At 35.0% G+C, this 16,728-nt stretch overlaps 1 protein-coding gene across 2 annotated transcripts in view; it reads right to left on the bottom strand.

Moving 5' to 3' along the window:
* SKAP1 (src kinase associated phosphoprotein 1) overlaps positions 1–16,728 on the bottom strand; it is a 286,843-nt gene that overhangs the window by 189,937 nt on the left and 80,178 nt on the right. For both annotated transcript variants that reach the window (XM_007176386.2, XM_057536326.1), the window contains exon 4: positions 7,856–7,972. In XM_007176386.2, the coding sequence (XP_007176448.1) occupies positions 7,856–7,972 (117 nt within the window). The remainder of the gene's footprint in view (positions 1–7,855; positions 7,973–16,728) is intronic.

The following is a 16,728-nucleotide window of genomic DNA, read 5'->3' on the forward strand; positions in this document are numbered from 1 at the left end:
AACTACTGCAAGTCCAACCAGTTGGTTTTTCTTCTGAAAACTCTGTCCCTGAAAATCAGCCCTTGATTATGTACCATATACTTTATAGTGGGGGTGTCTAGTCTTCTCTCTTCAGCTAGATTATTTGCTCACTAAGGAAAGGAATCACATCTTATTTCTTTTTGTATCCTCCACACAGCCTCTAAACTCATGACTGAATAAAGGTATTCAATATAGGTATTCAATAACTAACTCTTCATTGGCAGTATATTAAAATCTATAACATGGACAAAAAGGCCAAAAAAGATAACAAATTAGTTCTGTGTCAAGTCAATTCAGAAACTAATTGTATGCTATTCACAGTTATAATTGTTAGCATTTATGGGGCCCTTTGAAATTCTTTATAAAATGTAGTGCTTCCAAATCATCCTGGGAAGAAGATAAGAACATACATAGGCCAGAGAGACACACATGTCTGAAGAACTTAACTGAAACTTGTGAGAAATAGCTTAAGGTCCATGGTCAGGCAAAGCTATTTGGGTCTGCACTGAAAAGCATGCTGAGATCATGCAGGTGAGGGAAGGGGAGACCACAGCCAGGTCTTGGTTTCTGTACTGGTTCTGTCTTGCTGACCATAAGACCAGGCACTCAGCCTTTTTAAAAATGTAGTTTCCTCTTTGGTAAAACAGAGATTAGATCAGGTGATTACCAAGTCTCTTCCATCTCTAAAATGCCACGGTTTTAATGTTAAAACATGGGTTAAATTTGCAAGGAGTTTTTCCTAGTGAAAGAAGCATTATATAAGATATCCAACCATCAACACATGTGAGAGTGCTTTACTGAGCACTGGACAGAAGATTAGAGTTTAAACACGCACCAACAGCCCAACATGCTGGGCTGAAGAATGAAAAATGGGCAGTTCATAGACAGATAATTGTTATTGTTTTCTTATTCTTCACAAAACATGTATAATCCTTGGTAATCATTTGTTTAAGTTATATAAATTACTGTCAACTTTGAAACCCAGTTTGTCATCTTCATCTGTGATTAATACCAGACTATATAAACGACATGATGTCTTAGATCTAATAAGACATTTATCTTCATGAAGGAGGCCACTGCAATCCTGAGTGACAGCTTACTTACCCTTATCACAGTTAACTCACCATTGAGTCCTTAATTTCTCCCAATCATTTGAAATCTGATGGACTCACCTGAAGCCAACAGAAACTTGTTCAGAAATCTACCATGCTCATGAAAGTATGTGTTTTACAGTAGGAATTTGTTCGTTGACCCTCAAAACACAGACATGGAAACCAGTTTTGTGTTCCACAGTGTGTACTCTAAACACATGGATATAACTTCTGTTAGGGTTGACAGGAGTCATGTGCCTTTATTAAAGAAAAATATACCTGCACGCAACAAAGATGAAAGCAAGTGTCTGAAGGATAAAAAGAAAATGAGATAAATGCTTGTTTGAATGTATATATGTTTATTTACATAATCATATATGGAGAGGGACTATCTGAGTCACTTTCATTATCTTCATATAATAGAATAAAAAGGAACTAACAACTCTAAATATGTTCATATAGTTTGTGTAATTTAAGAAAAATACACACGAAGAAAGTAATGGGCTTGACCCTGTCAGTGAGAAGGAAGCAAATGGCTTGCTGTTTTTAGGCCATTAACTCTTTCAACCTACCAGGGTACCAATGACTGAGGCTGCAATAGGTTTCTAACATTCCAAGTAAAGCAGCCATAAAACACACGCATTTTCCTCCAAAGCTGTCAGCAGTATTCAGCCTAAGGTTTACCTGATCAGAGAGGTCACTTACTGCTAATCACTGCACCATTAATTCACATACCTCTGTAAACACTGTAAGAAGTACAGTTTATTTATTCTGTGAAACAATATAATTTATACAGTAAAATCAGGCCTTATACACAACTCATAGCAATGGGGTCTCAAACTGGCTTGTGAACAAACATTTTTTATCCTCATTGAATATAAAGTCTATCAGGGGTGCTATGAGTAGACTTAGATGGCAAAACTAGCTTAATTAGCAGAAGTTCTAGGGATAGGATTTCAGCTCAATAAGAGGAAACCTTTTAAATTAACTAGACCTCTTTATAAGTATCTAAAACATGGCCTTGAGAATGTAAAACAAAACAGGGAAAAATGGATAAATCTACAACTATAATTGGAGATTTTAACACAAGCCTTCCAGCAGATAAAAGGAAAGCTAGGATACAAAAGATCTGAAGAACATTATTTACAAGTATAGAAATAGTTAAGAGTGTATTCAATGAATACTTCAGGATGCACATAGCACAAAAGCATAAACTATTACTAGGCGACAAAAGAAGTCTCAATAAAGTCTAAAGAATATATTTAGGCTCTTACATAATAAAATTAGAAAAATAAAAATTAAAAAATAAAAAAAGCAGATTTAAAAATCCCTAGGAACTAAAACAAAACAAATCAAAACAAAAACCAGGAAAAAACACACAAAAACGCTTCTAAATAACACATAGGTTAAAAAGGATATCATAAAAGAAATTACAAAATACTTAGAATGGAATTATGAATTATAATGAAATTAGTACATATCAAATTTTGCACGATGCAGTTAAAGCAGTTTTTAGAGGATAATTACCTTTGAACACATTTATTTTTAAATAAACATTATATTCGGAGAAATAGAAGCAATAAGAGAATGATACATAAAGCCCATAAGAGTGGGTGTTTCAGAATTCAAACAACCAGCTAATAAGAGGTCTTCAAAAAGCAGCAGCTTTGGAATCTACTGGAATCCTACCCCCACCCACTACCTCCCATAGATTAGGCATGTCATCCTTGGCCAATTCATTTAATTTCTTTATCTGTAAAATGGGGATAACAGTTCCTTCCTCTCTGAGCTGGTTTGAGAATTAAATGAGATAATCCACGAAAAGCACTTAGTACAGCATAGTAAGTGCTCAATAAATTGTTCCTGTTACTAGATGACCATCATCTTTTCCAGCTCTCAGATTCTAAGATTCTAATTTTGGTACAAAGAAACTTAAGACAAGCATGAATTCCAGCCACAAAAATCTAATCAATAAATTAAACTTTCATTTTAATTTCACAATAATAAAAGTTTTGTTTAAAATATATTCTTCTTTCCCTTAGAGAAGATATTAAAATAATTTCTTATTCCTGTTTTTATTATTATAGAAATAAAACACACAATGATCAACAAAAGCTAGTCTGTTATTCATAATATTAAATCCAAAACTGACTTCTATTTCAGAACCAAGTTGAAAGCAGAGAAATGTTTTTATAAAGTGCTAAAAATAAAGCCATAGGGCTTCCCTGGTGGCGCAGCGGTTGAGAATCTGCCTGCTAATTCAGGGGACACGGGTTCGAGCCCTGGTCTGGGAAGATCCCACATGCCGCGAAATAACTAGGCCCGTGAGCCACAACTACTGAGCCTGCGCGTCTGGAGCTTGTGCTCCGCAACAAGAGAGGCCGCCATAGTGAGAGGCCCACGCACCGCGATGAAGAGTGGCCCCCGCTTGCCACAACTAGAGAAAGCCCTTGCACAGAAACGAAGACCCAACACAGCCAAAAATAAATAAATTTAAAAATAATAATAATAAAGCCATAAAAAACCATTTCTCTTTGTTTTCAAAATATTCTATGTTTTTTAATGTATCTTTCAGAAAAGGCCTGGAGTTGAAAATGGCCACTACTGGTACATTAACAGGTCTAAAATTTCTTTTAAATCAAGTAGCATTTAATAAATTGGTCAATAAAGGCTCTTCACTTATTACAGGTCTTTACTTTTCCAATTCTATTTTTCATTTTGCTGGAGAATAAGAACGTTTTCTAACCTTTAAACATTCCGATGTAAAAATAAATTATAAAAACATTCTCTCTCACTTCTTCCCAGACATATCTGCCCAATACCATTCATTACCTTTTCTTTAATTAGAATGTAATAATACATGATACATAATACAATATTATAGATTTTAGGTTTCTTCCCTTATAAAATAATTTTATTTTTTCCTTTTCTTTGAGAAGGAGTTACTATACCCTTATAGAACAATCATTTTCCCTAACCCATCTTTAAAAAATGTATGTACATGGGGGTTCTTCATAATACTAATGAAATAAATTTATAGACACATTAAAATATATTGTACATTTTGGACGACGAAAGCAATCAGATCTTGAGCTTCATAGTTGGCTGGCTTTTGTATAGTTATTGTATTGAATGTTTCATACTAAATTTTTTTCCTTCAATATGGTAGAAACAATGCCTTCCTAAGTCTATAAATCTAAATATTATTACTTGTTAGCAAGTTTTCACTCCTGATGATGGGGTTATGCTCTTATTTGTAGGTGTCTCTCCATAGGCTATAGCCTGACATTCTCAGACTGACAGCACTTACTAAGGAAGCAGAGAAGGAATTGTGATTAGGTAGCAACATGCTCTCATTTTTATGCATGGTTTAGCCTGTAACCTTGGTTTTTATTTTATGCAGTGCACCTGGCCAGGTTTCTATATTCTTCTAGAGCTCTTTGTAGTTTTCACAAAAGCATGACCCAAACACGACATGCACCATGGTTACTGCTTCTCATCACTGGAGTTGTGGGCAAATGGGTCAGACTGTGTGTCCTTGCATTGTTGTTCGTTTAGGACACTGCTCTGGCTAGAGGTGGAAAGCAACAAAGCTGAAATATTTTAACAGTGACCTTTCATTTTTCTAATAAAAATAAAAATTCCAAAAGTCTAAAATAATGTCACCACAAAGAAAATTTTAGAAAAATCTTTTTTTCCTAAAGGATCACCCTAGCTGTCTCATCAGCAAGTGAAGACACTGACTTTATATTTGTCCATTTGTCAACTTGTTAATAGTGTGTTTTCCCAATGAGACGGACAGCTTCATGAGGGCAGGGACTGTGTTTGACTTTTTACTGCCTATTTCACTTAACAGCTTAGCACAGTGCCTTGCTATTACCTTATAATCTCTAAATAAGTATTTGTTAAAATAATGAATAAATAGCATATCAAGTATTACTGTTCTCTATAATGGTGCAATCTAGTTAAATAGGATATAAAGTTTACTTAAAATTTTAACATCTTTATAAGCTTCTCTTTAATTTCACAGGAAATGTACATATCTTTATTTTTCAGGGGAAGGAAACAAACATCTATTGTGCCCATTATGCATCAGGCACTCAGGCACTGTGCTAGATTCAATGCTTTGCAGCAACTCATATTTAAACATTATCTCATCATCCTACAGTCAAATTTTTAACACATAAACAAGTCTATTCCTACCTCTACCATTGAGGTAGAGGTGTCACTTTGGGAATTCTGTTAACTTGTATGCACAGAACTGAACATAAAAATCTATTAGGTAAAATTTTACTATTATTAAAACACCTGGGGAACTATTATGGAACAAAGTTTCCACTATGGAATTTTCCAGGTAATAGGTTTACCTCTTTCAACACTAATTACTTTCTTTAATTTCAACTATTTTCAATGAAAATATTTTAAACATACTATGTGTATCTATACAGTCTTAACCAAAACATCTGGAATATGAATCCATCTTTTTTGATAACTCAGATAAGGATAGTGGTAAGGATAGCAGAGTGGTTATGAGCAGAGGTTCTAGAACAAGACTGTGTAGACATAAATCCTGGTAATACTACTTACTAGCTATTCGATCTTAGGTAAATTAACTTCCCTAGGTCTGTTTCCTTATCTGTAAATTGAGGATAATTCCAATATCTACCTCTTAGGGCTGTTCTGAGGATTAAATGATGATAAATGCAAAGTACTTAGAACACAAATGCAAGGCATATAGTAAGTGCTCAATAAAGGCTAACTAAAAGTTTTACCTTATTAAGGTACTGAGCTCTTAGGGGAGAGTTCGGGCCATTTCTCTCTCCAGTACAATATGGCCGCAGGCTACTATGTTTTTTTAGTTCTTACATAAATTTTGTGGGAATTCCCTGGCGGTCCAGTAGTTAGAACTGCACACTTTCACTGTCGAGGGCGCAGGTTCGATCCCTGGTCGGGGAACTAAGATCCCACAAGCCATGCGGTACGGCCAAAAAAAAAAAATTTTTTATTTATAGATTTTGTTTTCTATAACAAATTTTAATGGTTTTCGTGTTTCTTTCCTCAATGTTATTTGTTAATTGATGCCTTTACAGTACTTTTTCTTCTAATTGGATGCTTCACTCTACTGTGTGGGCTGAGAAATCAAAACATTGTAATGGTTAGACATTTGTAAGAAGAGGAATCCCCAGTGAGGGCCTCAGGGGCTTTCCCAGGAGTAAGGTACATAAATGTTAACCTGGGACTCAGGAACATCTATTTTCACTTAGAGGTCTTTCTGGCTTACTTATTGTGTTCTCAGCTGTGTTTGGGAAAGTTGGAAATACCAAATAAGTGACCTAGGCATTAATGAGGTACTATTGTTCTAATTCTGTCAAGCATTAGATTGATCAAAAACAAATGAAAGGTTGATTTTTTTAAAATGTTTTGCACTGTTAATTTTCTATAATTATTAATCAGCTACCAATGTAATTATTAAGCTTTCAATCCAAACAATGTTTTTACCTGAACCAATATACAGATCTCACATTAAGGCCCAATTTCTAAAACTTGGGTATTACTAATTGTGCTAATACACAAAGCTCAAGCAAAATACACTGTTTCTGTGTGACTGAATCCATAGTTCTCATTTGGTGGTTATCAACTCAATGAAAAGGAGAAAATATGAATCACTGAAAGGGCCAAATGAAATAAGAATTAGTGATAAATTAAAAAGAGAAGGGAAGGTAGGGATTACGAACACTTGGAAAATGCCAAAGTCGGAGGGAAATTTGGAAGAAAAATAAATAGAAAGATCACAGACTAATAAAGAAAAATAAGGAATAATTTACCAACTTTACTCCCAATCCCTAAGTGAATAATAAGCTTTCAATTTAATATTCAGTTTAGTAGAATTTCTACCTCCCCCCCACCCATACTGCAAAGGCACAAGAGAGACTTTGATAAGATAACCATGTGTATCAGTGATGATCAACCCTTCTGGTCAAGCGGCCAAATGCCAGAAGAGGCACTGTAAACCCCCCACCCCTGGAATAGCTGAGCCTGAGCCAGAAACTGGCAGCCACCACGCCAAAACTTTTATATTCATGTATCTTAAAAATTCATATATATTTTGCATTCCACTCTGTTACATACCAATGTGTTTCTAATACAATGTTTATAAGGGTTGAATTATTTAACTCTTCCCATTCCCAAATCTTCAAATAAAATTGATGCTCCAGGAAGATTTGCATTATGGTTCTTGTGGCTTTCCCTTCCCCTGAGCAACACCAATATGGTCAGAGGTATGTGAAAGCATGGGTAAAAATAATATCTTATTATAATATGATAAGCTCAAGGGTCTCAAATAATCCACAATAAATCAATAATCTAATAATCATTAAATGAAAGCTCTAGTTCTCATGAAACTCAGTGAGGCTAAAAAATCTGAAAGAATGGTAAACTGGGCTCTGCAATCTTAAAATGCCCTCTTAGCTTTTCAGCTACAGTTCTTATAGAAAGATCAATAATGATGTCTTCCTGCTCCAATATGGAATTAGTGTTTCCCTAAGTACATTAACTTCAGAACTATTGAATTACCTAGGAGGATCAGCATCATAATGAAACAAATAATTGTTCTTTGTGAACTAGTGTTTACCAATACAGAGAACCTTCTGAAGGCTGCTGGACTGAAAATGACCAAAGGCAAAAACCCCAGGACAAAAAGTATAAAAGTATGGTCATCCTAAAGCCAGAAAGATGACACTCACCCTCATCCTGATAATCTGACAAAAAAGGTGTATCTGATGTGAGAGAAGGGCCATGAGTTCCACTGTGATTATCATCGGAGCTGTCCTGTCCAAGGTAATTTTCAGCTTGGTCTCCCCCTGAGGGACAAAAAAAGAAAAAAGGTCATACTTTTGACATCTTTATAAAAGTCTTTGTAGATTCCTTCTGGTATTCACCAAAAAATATATATATTTTACTTGATGGACGTGGCCACTATCCATTAACACAAGAGAAACATAAATAAATTCAAGAACCAACCTACCTGGATGGGAAATTTTCCATTCGACTAACTAACTAGAACTTGGAAACTGTTAGCTTAAAATGAGGAGAACTTTTGCCACAGAAAGAAACTTCTCCATCACACTTAAAATGAAAACATAGCTATATAAATATCCCATTAATTACAACCTTTACCCTGAATGCCTCTATTTCCAAACGAAATAGAATAAATTACATAAAGGGTTAAACTTCTATACATAATATAATGTAGCAAGGTCAATATTCTTTCCTTCTCTGAAAAATAAGAGAAGTAAAATTAGAGAGAAGCTGGGCTATTCCAATTTAAATCGCTACTTGTTTTGCAATCTTAAGGAAGTTCTCTTTATAATTCTAGTTTACAGCCTATGCAACCAACCTCTTAGGAATTCTAAAAGCCCTATGAAGGTAATATTTGTTCTGTAAAATGGCTTCGATGAAAGGCAATATATATACAATACTGAGTTATGCAATTAAAACAATGCTAATCTCTTTTGGGTGTTTTCAACATACACTGGATTATATTTTGTAGAAGTGGCCCATGCTATTATGATACTTTAAAAGGTTTAGCAGGAAGATGTTAGCTCATTCAGAAACCAGAAGAAAAGGCTCTGCACTGCAAATGGCTTTCCTTAAAATCCCCCAAACAGAGGTACAGTCTGCTGATAAAAGGGCACCAACAGCTGCTCAGTTCATGTCACAAACTTGAAAAGAGGATTTTCAACTGAATTTAATATTATCTCAAATACTAATTTCCAAAGGAAATTGCCAGTGCTAATCTCAGTAAACACTGTAGAGTTTTGGCCCTGGATTTCAACTAGGGAGCCGTGAAACCAAACAACCTACATTGAATCTGTATTGCCTCACTTTAAAGGTTTATTTCCTACAATTAAACTAGAAGGATAGGGAATATATAAAATGATTAAAAGCGAATCACTGTAGCCTTCTCTTTCCATAAATTAGATGATCATATCTAGACTCTTCTACATACGCTCAATGGTAGGTAGATATCCATAACTGAGTTGAACACCTGCAGATATAGGACTTTAAAAATAAACCGTGGAGTTTATTGTGGAGAATAAAAGTAAAATTAAAAAAACAAACAACCTCACACAACAGTCACTGGTTGGAGCCAAAAGAAATGCTCTCCTTTACTAGGTTACTTGATCAAGACACAAAGCTTACAGTTCTGCTAAAGTACCACTGTGAAATTTCTATTATAAGCAGAAAAATTCTCAAATACTGAACGGAGGGTTAACATACTCAAATTTCTTTTTTAAACATCTTTATTTGAGTATAATTGCTTCACAATGGTGTGTTAGTTTCTGCTTTATAACAAAGTGAATCAGCCATACATATACATATATCCCCATATGTCCTCCCTCTTGCTTCTCCCTCCCCTGCTCCCTATCCCACTTAACATCACTGCAAATCTACTGAAATTATATTATCAAGACAATCTAAATGGACTGCCTGGCAGGTAACCCGAAAGTGAGCTGTGAGGTTAAAGGAATTTAAAATTTCTGAGCCAAACCAAAATCCATTAAAAAAAAGTAGTAGTTTGGGTTGCCAAGCAAAATTAAACATTTGTAGGATATACTGAGCATTATTTATCAGCTATCACTTTAGACTCAAAGTTTTCTGCATGCTTCAAAAATTTGACAAATTTACTCTTACATATTTTAGCAGTCCAGGCTTTTTTTTTTTTTAAAGCAAATAAGGAGGGGCTTTATTTTGTTTTGTTTTGTTTTAATGAACTTTTAAATTTTGAAATAGCTTTAGATTTATAGTAAGTATTGCAAAGACAGTACAAAGAGTTCCTATATACTGTTCAACCAGTTTCCCCAATGTTAACTTCTTACATAACTAGTGTATACTTGTCAAAACCAAGAAATTAGCATTGGTACATTGCTATTAACTAAACTACAGACTTTACTTGGATTTCACCAGTTTTTCTACTAATGTCCTTTTTCTGTCCCAGGATCCAATCCAGTTACATTTAGGGCTTCCATTTTTAAAGTCTTATCCAAAATACCTGCCATCTGATTTACTAACATCAGATGAAAAAGTCACTTCCATGTGATTCCTATGGTATCTAAACACATTACCCAAGGTGGGCTTTTAACAGCTACCTCTGTGCTAAATCCAAGACCATGACTCCGTAAAGTATACAACAAAGGTATCCAACTCAATGCAGCAAAAACAGAGCCTAGGTCAGTACTAAAAATGGTTGCAATGGGGGAAACATTTAAAAATAAGTTTTACATCCAAGTGTAATTAGTTCCCGATGATGGAAATGTTGCTATAAGTGTTTTCAGTGTCTTATCAAGTGGCCCAACTCCCTTGGGCACACACAGAAAAAAAGCCTGTGACACTGTATAAATAGACACTCCTGTGTAATTAAAATGATTACAGCTACTCAAGATGCATGGGTGAAAAATTTTATGGAAGAACCAGCAATTACTGTCGTCATTTTGGATTTGTTGAAGTTTAGAACATCATTTTTCCTTAAAACATAATCGCAAGTGATCTCTGGTTTCATCTACAGCTCTTATAATCGCAGTTCCAAGTGGCCACAACCATAGTCCAGTGGGATCAGACATAAATGATCACAAAATACAGTGACAGATATTTCCACTGAGCAGCTCTACAATTAGGGCTTAGAACTCCATCTGCTCTGAGTGGTTTTCTCACAAGCAAGACCCCTTGCCACTAGAGACACACTTTCCCATTGCAACTTGCTCAGAATCAATATATTTCTACCCAGATATATATCCTAACACACAATATCTCCATTAATCACATCCACTACCTCCAGTCCCTTCCTTTTGTATTTTAAACAAGAACTGGGGGAACTATATCAAGGGTTCACCTGCTATTAGCTGGTCATTTGCTCCTCTATCCTAAGTGTCATAAGAATTGGGCGCTAGATACACCCCTTAGTATATTCAGTGGCAGATTCTCCATTGAATATCATGCTGAGGGGCCTATAAGGAGGATGATTTCTCTATTGTTCTTTCCTTAGAGTCAAACTCAATTTCATTCATGCTCCATAGAGTGATAAGTTGGGAATTTCTGAGGGTTGGAGCAGAAAGATAAAGCAGCTTTGTGTCAGGTGTAAGGTAATTATTTGCTAGGGTTTCTGTGCTATTTGTTTTTATTCCCTGTGTTTTCATTAACAGCTAATGAGTTTTCTCCCTTAATTCTGAAACAATAGCTTAGCCACTAGAAGTTGGCTTTTTCTGCCATGGATTCAACCAGCTGTTGCTGCTTCATAAACTTTATGGAGAAGTGAATTAAACTGCTAAAAACTTTCATTTCCAAATTCAATTCCAAACAAAACATGGGGGAAAATGAACAATGATGATGTTCCCCTTGTAACTATTTTGACTCACAGCAAACCCATCTGATTCTGAACTTGCAGGTACTATTTAGGGACAAACACAGGCCATAATGATGATTTTACTTAGAAATGAGAAAAAAATGAAAAAAAAGACAGAAAGCAGTTTAAGCATAAAAAATAACATAAGAATAACAAATAGATAAAACATATAAATATATGTTTGCTTATTCAATATGTAAAGGATCAATGGGTTTTTTTATGTTAGTATGAAGTCATCTTTTACTTTTCTACTAATTAATTATAAGCTATATTGTAAACACTTTATTCACATCTGCAACCAACTGTTTATATGGCATGGGTGAAAATTTTCTAGGGTTTGCTATTACTTCACCAAGTTATCTTTCGATAATATAAGGGAATTTAAATTAATGTAAAATTGCCTGCTTTTTTTTGTTTTTGTTTTTATTGCTGCCATTAGAAGGGAACACATGACTTTTGACTCTATTTAATATTTAAGAACCCATGAGACACAAAGCTCCTTCTTTAAACTAATAAATCCTAAATAAAATGCTATAAATAAAGGTCCTTGATCCAAATCCAGTTAGTTTTCATGCTTGATAGCATTAACGTTGCCAGATTTTCATGGACCAATTTCCTAGTAGTGCAGTTTCCAAAGCTGAACTAAGGTAAGATTAGTAAAACTGCAGCTTATTATTCCTTATTATAACCATTCACCTAAGTTATTGAATATAACGCCAATCTAAGAAATATATTGAGTACATATGTGAAATGTTATTCACATGTAAACACAGTATGGAGCATATTTGTAACACCAAAGCTAAAGTTCTGTCAACACTTCCTTTATAAATTAGATACCATTTTGCACATATTCATGCATTAGAAAATGTACGGCGTTTCCCACAGAACATGTTAGAGGCTTCACTGATTTCTAAATATCCATTTGGATTTGCGTGGTTAGTTCTTGTGATTAATCCATGTATAGTGAAGGTCTCAAATTCTTCTCTGTTCTAGACAGTCTGACTTCTTGCCCATTTTTTTTTTGTCTCCTACACCTAGCCATAACTCAATGTATAAATATTCTTTTTTTTCCCAAGGCCCTGGCAGTGAGTATAATAGTACTGAATGTCATTAAGTCTACAGAACAAATGATGGGCCAGGTAAAGAAAGTTTCCATTTATCATTCTAAAAAGTTGCTCTAACTAGATCTTGAATGTACAAGAAATAAGTTGAGCTTATGACTCAGTTTTTTAGCTTAGGATACTGTTTACTAATTGTATAATCATGCAAAGAGTAACAGACTTCTTAAGAACCTTTAGGGATCTCATTTGCAGAGACAGCACAGTCTAAATGATAAGAAATGAAATCAAATTGATTGGATGCTTAGAGCACAATCACTACAACACCTGTGAATTCAACAACAAAAAGGGCAGCATAGTTTAATAATATTTCCAAAATGAACTACATCTGTCAGTGGTGAGTTGGACAGGAAAATGCCCAGGGGAGCCAATGGAAAAGTTCATTTTTTCTTCCTCCTTAAAAAAAAAAAAAAAAGATCATTTATGATGCAGTTTTTCATTTTGACCAGTAGGGTGGGCTGCAGTGTCTAGCATCACCCTAGTTCCTCAAAAAAGGAAAAAAAAGGTAGCCACTGTGTGAACCCTCTGCTCCTTCCCCTCCCCTCCCCGGGAAAATGCTGAGATTTTTAACCCTTCTTAAGTTTCACATAAAGGCGTAACTCCTGGACATTAACAAACTGGAGGGCTGACAGCAACAAATATAAGCCAGATAACTGTATATGTGACAACACACACTTCATAAAGCAAATTACAGCCTGTCAGCCATCATTCCGGCTTTACAGTAACACATTCCATTTACCACTGTTATTGTTCAACTGCTACTAAAATGGAACCTGCTGAGTTAGAATATTTTCAATAGTAATATGATTTTGACAGAATTCAAAACATGTAAACCTAGGTATTTGGTAGTATGTAGATAAATACACTGTAAAATGAATGCATTTATTATATGGCAACCAGGCAATCTTAACCTGGAATTATTAGTTCATCATTCTGTTTTCCCCTGTATTCTCAGTGTTTAAGTCTTACTATGAAGCTATTCAACTGAATTTTCAACATGTTTTGACTTACAGGAGAAAGCAGCTATAGTAATAATAAAAATATAATAGCTTACTAAGCTCTTACTGGTTATAGGCTTTAGGTCAAGACCCTTTATGTACTATCTCATTTAATCCTCAAAATAATCCTGTGATATATTATTAATGATATATTATTAACCCAAAGTTGCTGATAAAGAAATTGAGACACAGAGATTAAACAACTTACCCAAAGTCATACAAGTGACTCATAAGTGGCAGTGCCAGGCTTTGACCCCACCTTGTCTGATTGCTAAGCTCTTGTTCTAATCCACTGAGCTGTACAGTCTCCAAATCTGCATGCTTTATAAATGACAATCATTACTCAAAGGCAAAGCACACTGAATGACAGCCCATGACTTGAATTTATGGCATGTGCTATTAATTAGTATTTTTTTATTTCAGTAAGGTAATGAACTATAATCAAAAGTATAAATTATTATAAGTAGTAGGAATACTGTAGTCACATTAGGCATGGAACTAATAGAGAAAGTCAAACGTGGTCAGTGATTTGGTCAAGAAGGAGCTGGTCCAATTCATAGGTTCAAATGTACTGTAGTAGCATTGTTGCAGTGATTTTTTAAAAATACCACTTTTTAGCATGAATCTCATGCTAACAAAATTTAACACAACACTTTGGGTTTAGTCAGATCAATATGTTGAATTTTTTTCCAGCACCTTCTGTGTGATTTTATTGGCTCCTGGGTATTTTGATGCTGCTTCATAGAACGTGAGCCGACATGTTCTGCACCCAAATATAGCTTTGACCCGGCCTCGTTGTAGGATGCATTTCCTTTCTGGCACCACCGTGCTTAAGTCTCACAGTAGGAAAATGCTTCAAAAATATGTAATTAGCCAGGAAGGTAGCAATTTTATTCCTATTGGTTTATCTTTCTCTTCCACTCTTTTCCTTTCTCCCAAATAACAAATTGTAGTAGACCTTAGCACCCACTTCCTGTTCTGATGCATACTAGGATCTATCCTATCCCAATCAGTTTACATTACTTCTTCTTGAGAGAAACTATAAGGCCAGGTGGATTCCAATATCTTCTGCTAAAGAAGAATGGGACGACATGATCTACAGGCTACAGGTAGATATAAGAAAAGTTTTTACAAAAGACCAAGAAGTAAAAGTAAAACAACATATAATAAAGAGTGGATTATGGGTAAGATAAGCAGGCCTGAAAATGTGAAACAGCTTTTAACATACTGAAGAAAAAGTGGGTTTTCTTTGTGAGTAATATAGACCTCCAATACCACTAAAGCTGGAATGGTAAAGGGTGACAAGATTTGGCCTCCCCGTGCCCCCCCCCATAGGAACTCCTGTTCACGTATGAAAACAACACGTGTGTAACGACAACATCAACCAAAACCTCTCACCATCAACAGTTCTGTTCAATGTTGGTGCCTTTTGGAACAGAAGTTTCACATGGAAAAGTATCTCCTTATATTTAAAATTTATTTTTCCTTCTTTATTGGGGTACCACTAACAAGGAGACTGCACTAATCTTAAGGAAAGTAAGTGGTATCACTTTGTAAGTTTAGGAAAATACCTTTCAGAGATAAACTATGATCAAGAACTTTCTAAGCTGGCAAGTGTGTGTTAAGATTGGTTCTTCCACTCTTTGCCTCACAAGAGTTAGCAGTGATTGGAATCTTTATTTTACGCATCATATAAATCCCCTTGTACATAACTTAACAGTTCCTTTACTGTTTTAGTAGGACAGAGCCCGGTAAACAATAACTATTAAACAAATTTCCAAGAGAAGTATGTGTTGATGGGAAGCACAGTGAAATGCTTTATAATAGAATTGGGCTTAACCATCACCTTTTTTAGCCTCCAAATATCAAACAAATTCACTGGGTTTCAAGTCCAAGGGCTTATTCACAAAGAGTTTTAAGCAGAAGCCCCCAAAATTTTGTATTCAAATTAACCAGACATTTCTCTCAATACTTTGTGTCCAAAACATGAAAATTCATTAGAGGTACAACTCTTGAGGTAAATTAATTCTTATGCCAAGATTCTATGTCAGGAACTGTACTCTTTACCTGATTTTCTGTATTGGTCCAGGAATAATTCTATCTAAAAGAAATAGTTTATAAGTTTTTTTCCTCAACAAAAGTTTCCAGCCTAATCAAATAAACTTAAAGCAGTCATTAATTTATCAATTACTTTATTTTCTTTGCCATCTACATAATGACAAGAGTCAGAAGTTCTATGAACTTTTAATTAGCACATATGGAAAAAAGAAAGACTAAGATAGGGCAAAAAAGGTATTCTTTATCATTACCATGGGTATTATATGATGCTATTTTATTATTTATTTTAAAATTCACTTATAAGTGGTAAGTTAACTCAACACACCTATATACTACTGGTTCCCAAACACAAAACAACAGAGAATGCTGCTATTTTATATCATCATCAGGATCTTGCCTATAAATTCATATATAAAAATAAATAAGGGCTTCCCTGGTGGCGCAGTGGTTGAGAATCTGCCTGCCAATGCAGGGGACACGGGTTCGAGCCCTGGTCTGGGAAGATCCCACATGCCACGGAGCAACTGGGCCCGTGAGCCACAATTACTGAGCCTGCGCGTCTGGAGCCTGTGCTCCGCAACAAGAGAGGCCGCGATGGTGAGAGGCCTGCGCACCGCGATGAAGAGTGCTCCCCACTTGCCACAACTAGAGAAAGCCCTCGCACAGAAATGAAGACCCAACACAGTCATAAATAAATACATAAATAAATAAATAAATAAAAGAACGCGAATTTCTTTAAAAAAAAAATAAAATAAAATAAATAAGAAGGAAAAAGCATGAATGGGTATAAACTACCAAATTATGAATATACTGAAAAAAAGCTACCGGGTTAAATCAAGTTTTTTTGGTATGCTTCTTTTTCGTCCCGGTTTTATTGATATGTAATTAACGTATTTTATTAGTTTTAGATGTACAGCATAGTGATTTAATATATGTATATATTGAGAAAAATTTTTTGGATTTTCCATATCCTTTAATGAATTGAAAATATATTAACAGAAAAGACTCCCCCCTCCAAGACTGTAAGTTTAGTCAACATCCAT

The sequence above is a fragment of the Balaenoptera acutorostrata genome, chromosome 20 (assembly GCF_949987535.1).
Source record: "Balaenoptera acutorostrata chromosome 20, mBalAcu1.1, whole genome shotgun sequence".
Taxonomy (NCBI): Eukaryota; Metazoa; Chordata; class Mammalia; order Artiodactyla; family Balaenopteridae; genus Balaenoptera; species Balaenoptera acutorostrata.